This window comes from Diadema setosum, chromosome 9 (genome assembly GCF_964275005.1).
Source record: "Diadema setosum chromosome 9, eeDiaSeto1, whole genome shotgun sequence".
Lineage (NCBI taxonomy): Eukaryota > Metazoa > Echinodermata > Echinoidea > Diadematoida > Diadematidae > Diadema > Diadema setosum.
Genome location: NC_092693.1, coordinates 702,651 through 709,335, shown reverse-complemented (window position 1 = coordinate 709,335; position 6,685 = coordinate 702,651). Strand labels below are relative to the sequence as shown.

The 6,685-nt window shown below is 37.1% G+C and overlaps 1 protein-coding gene across 1 annotated transcript; it reads left to right on the top strand.

Annotated features, from left to right (window-relative positions):
* The first annotated feature begins 358 nt into the window (after nt 1-358).
* Nucleotides 359-4,203, top strand: LOC140232730 (hippocalcin-like protein 1). The gene is made up of 3 exons (XM_072312847.1): nt 359-362; nt 1,189-1,457; nt 4,018-4,203. The coding sequence occupies exons 1-3, from the start codon at nt 359-361 to the stop codon at nt 4,201-4,203; spliced, it is 459 nt and encodes a 152-aa protein (XP_072168948.1).
* The last annotated feature ends 2,482 nt before the right edge of the window (nt 4,204-6,685 follow it).

The following is a 6,685-nucleotide window of genomic DNA, read 5'->3' as shown; positions in this document are numbered from 1 at the left end:
CCCATAACAGCATTACAAGCATTTAGCTACTGTTTATCATATCACTTCGCTTCTGTCCTTCTTTGTCGAAATTCCATATGTACATTATATATATTCCTTACTTTTTTATATTTCTTATGAGACGAATTCATCCCCTTGCAATCTCTCCCTTTCCTGATTCAACAGCTGAATTTGCATGTTGCCAATCGTGATCAACATCGTATCAAACACTGCACTTGAGAGTGGACATTTTTAAGGAGCAGATCCTGCTGACGTCTAACTGAAGCGACAATCAACTCATCGCATCACGGTCTTGGAACAGTCCAGACATTAACCCCTTCCTCAAGGACGAACATCCCGGGATAGGAGGCAACCAACGATGGGTACGTCACCTCCCAGCAAACTTTCTCCACAGGAAGTTACGGATCTGCAATACCAAACAAACTTTTCAAAAGAAGAAATAAACGAGTGGTACAGCATGTTTCTGCAAGGTAAAAAGCGTCAAATACACATAATATATTTTATTTTGCGTGGTTAGTTAGAGTGCACGTATTTCAGTTTGTCGAACCATTTTTTTTTTTTTTTTTGATATATCAATATCGTCATCACTGCAAAATATCATCCAATATTGTTAGGATGCCACATACTAGTATATATTTTGAGTACTTGTTGTTAACACTCCTTTTAACAAATATGCACCATAGACTACAAATAATGTATCCAGTCATACTAAAATACATGTATGTTGTAAACACACACTCAATATACACATGAAAGCGCACCTCACCGTTAAGACATGTTTACCCTTATTGGTTGATTACCCGTCTGTGGGAGTGCCTTGACAATAACATAACACCACATGAATATTATTTCATGAGAGTTAATGCAGGGATTAAATTAGACTACTGAAACATTCATGGCAGTTGAGTTATGATAGGATATCATTTTTATTCTCCTCTTCTGATTAGTACTCTTTTTACCCTTTCATTTTGTCTGAACGACGACTAGTCAAACACATGCATGACATAAGTAGTTGTGTGATATAATGGGAAATCTTTCATTGTAAGAATACTGGTAAAAATGATGTTCTCACTTTGAGACAAATCATTTCAGACAAAAGCACTTGCTTGATTTGTTTTTGGTACAGCGCACTGATCCTGTTAGCTGCTCTATAACAGCGAATATCACTGAATTGCTTTCTTGTGACAGAGAGTCCAAAGGGTCAGATGTGTAAGGAAGAATTTGGCCAACTGTATACAAGAGTCTTTCCCGAAGGGACCACGGGGAGTTTCACCAACAATGTCTTCCGGACGTTCGACAAAGATTCCAACGGATTCATCGACTTTAACGAGTTCATCATCGGTATGGGCATCCTGTCCAAGGGGTCGTACCATCAGAAACTCGCCTGGGTCTTCAGCCTCTACGACATCGATGACGACGGTTTCATAACAAAGAGCGAAATGACGGAGATGATAAAGGTATGTATCATTACCAATACAACCTGGGCCCCATTAGGATAGCAACTCTTGCTGGAACGGCAACTTCCCATAACAACAGCCAGTCAGGAAGTTAGATTCTTGTCGTTACCATGGCAATCGCCATTCCAGCAAGTGTTGTTATCATATCGATGTTTTTCTTTTTATGATATCGGGCCCAGATATGCCCTTCTATGATTGCAGCATTGCCAGCGTTATTATTTTAAGATGTGCCCCTGTTATGTGGTCTCTATGGCAACGAGGCAAAATGAGGACCTATAAAGTGAAAACAGGGCCTCGTACAAGTTTTAGGAGATATTCAATGATATCACAACCATATCAACCATATCAAACTTCAAGAGCCATAGAATGTAACCGGATATTGATGTACTACATTAGCTGCACACAATTATCGAGGGCGTAATCTGAATCTATATACAACTTCATGATGTATTTCTGTGCAGACCAGTCTGAGTACTCTCCCTAAAGGCCTCATTTTTCATTTGCATTTGAATCATTTTCATTTGCCTAACACATCAAATTGTCACCTGAATCTTCCCTGTGAATTCAAATGAATCAAACTCCTTCCAAGAAGGAACCTTTCATGTCTATTTTGAATCATCCTACCAGGTATCATTATTCGCTATTTACAGAAACAAGTAAGATCACAAGGTGTTCCATTGTCGAATCATAGAAATATCACTGACGGAACTGGAAACTATAATGGTATTCTTGAATTATGTGGATAAGGTCGGTCACATGAATTGGGCCCATTGCAGTATAGACCAAAGAGAAAAGGGTAAATACATGCAGAAAGGAATAGAGAAAGGAGAGAAAGATATAGTGACACTCGACAATAGATTAAGAAAAGTTGATACAAACAATAATTTCGTCAGTTCGTTGTACAGATAAAAGATCACTTTTAAATTGAAGCTTAATGAAGTGTTAAGACGTTCGCAAAATTAATATCTGCCCTGTGTCAGTCGCTGCTTCTTGAACCAATAAAGTTTTTGTCCATATATACTGCATAGTATTTTGAAGAACTTGAGTAACAGACTGATTATTATCACCTGTGTAATTTGGCGTCATTGTGAGAGGGGAAGATATACGAACTATCGAAAATTGCTCTAAAGTTGTCCTTGGATCCCTTCGACTGGAATTTTCTTGAAATTACAAAAAAAGAGGGGTAGGTATTGAAAGAAAAAAGTATAACTGAGTAAGCGAATATCTTTTGATGTAGCATTTGAATAAGGAACATGTGAAGGAATACCAATCTATTGTACAGCTTGTACAAACAAAGATCTATGTAGGGAGAACCCTGGTTAGCAAATAACACACTTTGTGACTATTCACTTACCCGTGGTGTCCTCTATATGCCCTTTGATAGGTGCAAACAATGCCAAACTAATCATAGTCAATTATTTGAAGAAGAAACAATCCAAGTTGAACCTTAAAAAAAAATCCACTCTATTCTTCTTCGACAACATGACACTATTATAGAGAGGAGGTCACGTATTGTTGTTATAGATGATTTTTTATTTTCTGCGCTGTAGTATAGCACTCATAGAAATTGCTATTAAGAAACACGCCACTTGCATTAGAAGGAGCAGGTATGATATTATTAGTTAATTGTTCTCATCAATATTACTATAAAAATGTAAGAAGTTAAATTCATAGTTGTAGTTCTACCCCCTCCCCCCAAAGAGAGAGAGAGAGAGAGAGAGAGAGAGAGAGAGAGAGAGAAGAAGAAAATTGGATTTCCTGTAGACATAGTGTGAGCTGTACATTGTAAAAATGCTGTTTCTCGGATATGACAACACTGATAACAGTGGCGTGCTGTAAAAATGTAACAATGTTCTTGTGATTACAATGAAAGCTGCTTGTAACCATCAATGTTATTATATTGATGATGAAATTGGTAATGATTGATGCGTTATGACTTACAAAAGCTTTATGTTTCTATAATCATTATAACCATATCAGGAGTTGAGACAATAATAACCATTAGATACAGATTTTATAGCTAACGGGACACGCGGCAAAGTACAGACACTGAGACTATCTCAATGATGAAATTGCCGAGTCTGGTTATTCTACTGTTTATTCATAATTGCGGCACTGATAATGAAAATGGGATTTTATTGCCAAGCTGACAGTATAGGAAACGTATAGGAAATAACCGTAGAGGATGATGAACAATGAACTTCTTGTCTGCGTTTACTTCATTGTGAAGAATGACCCATAATGTGCACTGCTCTTTTAAGCGGTGAGGTTCGTTATTCTGAAAATGATGTAAGATTCGTTAAGGTCCGTTATTCCGAAACGTACAAATCATAATATCAAGATGTTCGTAAATCAGAAAAGGGGGTTCGTTAATCCGAAAATTTTTGTGGAACCGGCGAGGTTAGTTGATGAGTTAGAAAATGAATACGGTTGTTTATTTTCGGATAAACGATCCTTCACAATAACGAATTTTTGGATCAAGGAACCTTCGGAATAACGAAGCGCAACCCCTCTAACTATACCTCCCTGTTGCCTTTCCTCTTCACGGTATGACGATCAGGCTAAACTACAAATGGTTGGAGACACGCCGGAGTCCCTTCCTAAAGACTTCAAGGACTGCACACCGGAAGCCGTGTCGGACAAAGTCTTCGATCTGATCGACACGGACGGAGACGGGCGAGTAACGCTGAGTGAGTTCCTGGACGGAGTGACGAAGAGTCCGTCACTCATTGCTCTGCTTCACTGAATCGTTCACTGTCTCGAAATCGAGTTCGCTGAAGCTTCGGTCGCGACTGGTTTTAGAAGGGACTTATACTGTTTATCTTGCCGCTTTTTTGATGTAGTGACCTTTGTCTCACTCGAAATTTCTCATTCTAATGTATTCACGACAACTTCTTCTCGAAGTCTCTGTGTGTTTGTCATTAGATGTGTGTGTGACAGCTAGTATGAACCAAGATCAATGAAGATTGTGTCACACCATGGTCGACTGGCAGGCCGTCACTGATGTATGACCTTGAGTAAATCTATAATTTGGCAAGCGGTCACTAACGCGTGACCCGTGAGTAGGTTAATAATTTGAGACATTTTGATCAAATACATATACTGCTCATCATCACATGCCTTCTTCCGTAACCGTTGCTATCAATTCGGCGGTAGTTCGACCTAATTCGGCTGATGTCCACCAGTCAATTATTGAAGCAACAACAGAGCAGTAACCATTAGACACAAAAAGGGAGATGAAATCGTTTGTAAGCTTAATAATCCAAAGCGGTTTAATGTCTGTCTAATTGTTGTTGTAATAGCTAAAAATGACGTAATATTCGTCTCGTCATTAAAAACGATTTAGTGATCGGTGATAATATCACTCTCCATAAGATGCTAATCTGTGTTGAACCGACATAGTAATTTACATGACAGATTTCGCACGTGATATGAAACGTTTTTGAACGAATAAACGGTCTTTTGTGATAAGCTATATGAGACTGGTAAGCGGTGAAGGTAGAATCGATGTGGAGAGTGTAGAGGATGGTGGGGCTATTATACGATAAGATGATGGTATAAAAGACACCAGGTGACTGCACGACACGGGTTTCGAACCTCGGTTCTTAGCTGCATTAACATAGGCAACCACATGCAGTCCCGAAGGTCCCGATATGCATAAATTATGCTGATTAATTTCGCCTGTTTTTTATTTAAGTTGTTTTATTCTCCTCCATTCACATTCCTCCGTGGAGCTGAGTAAGCAAGACAAAATCAAATGATTTATCTTCATTCAATCTAAATTCAGACGAATCAACAAAGAGTGTCAAGTATGACAGCTCTATCACAAGAGCGCGGTGTAGATAACAGTCCTGTTTTCTTTATGTATATGAAAATTTATCTCACTTACTTGGAAACAGCTAAAAAAAAATGACAACATGAATGTGTCATGCTAATGTATAAAAGAATAAAAAATGGTAAAAACAAGACATTATGGCCTGCCCTATGTTACTGACAATATTTCCCTATAATAGTCTTTCGGTGATCGATCATGCGGGTAGAATATAGAAGGAATGCTCTTTTGAATAGTGACGTGGTGTTATGCCAAATCTTTTTTTTTTTTTTTTTTGACGCTTTTTATAGCCTTTATTCAGACCAATCAACATTGTTACATTGTAGTGACACAAAATATCTATATTACACTGTTTGACGGACATCAAAAAGGTTTGTGCAAAATATAGATTAAACATTAATAAATTGTACACACTTATTCAGTCACCAGTCTGAATAAAGATTTTATCTAAAACAAATACACTGTACAAGAAACATGAGAGGTGATGGAATTACAAAATCTTTAAAATGTAATCTATTCACCAGTTATAAACATCATGAGAACTAATATCTCTCTGGGTCATAGGCAAGTGGAGATTCATAACCAGTTAATTAAGCTTTAATAATGACGATCAGAGAAAAAGAACCAGTATATGGAGCGGGCAAAGCAAAACACAGGATATTCCATTCATTTTAAATAGATTGACTGAGATAAATACAAAAGATATGTCTTAAACGGGATGCAATAATTAAACCCGGTATTTCATGAAGTATAATTTTCCCATTTCGCGTAATGTAATGTCAATTTATCCTTTAAAGTTGCTTTTTCATATTCAGACTGTTTTGAGGTGGCAATTGCCTTAGATATTTCTTTACAGGTTGGAACTCTTCCACTTTTACGGTTAGCAAAAATCATATGCTTAATCAAAATTAACACATGATTCAACAAAGCATCGAGTTTGATATTTTCCCTGAATCCAAGTAAAACGTCAAGCCAATTTATATTAACAAACTGAGGAAATTTTAGTTTATTTCCTACCTCGTTCCATATTCGATAAACTAAAGGACAGTCATAAAATATATGATAATATGTTTCAACCTCTTCCCTACAAAAGGAGCACAGATTTGATTGTGTTATTCCAAACTGGTGAAGTTTATCATTACAAAAAATAACATTGTGCAGAAGCTTATATTGGAATTCTCTCAGCTTCCAGTCTAGTGTCGAAATTCTAGGAATAGAAAAACAAACTGCAGTAGCCGATCTATCCATGTTTAATGCTAATACTTCTGGGTGTTTTGAAAGAAAAGAATCTTCAATGGTACCAATAAAAATATTGTATATCATTTTTGAAGATACTGACAATAAGGGGTACACTTTTTTGTTTATATTAAGACTAATTTCAAAAACATCAGCAGGG

Bases quoted from the DNA above. Each gene is read 5' to 3' on its own strand.
- LOC140232730 (XM_072312847.1), top strand. The intron at 1,458-4,017 runs GTATGTATCATT...TATGACGATCAG, and splicing joins AAATGACGGAGATGATAAAG to GCTAAACTACAAATGGTTGG.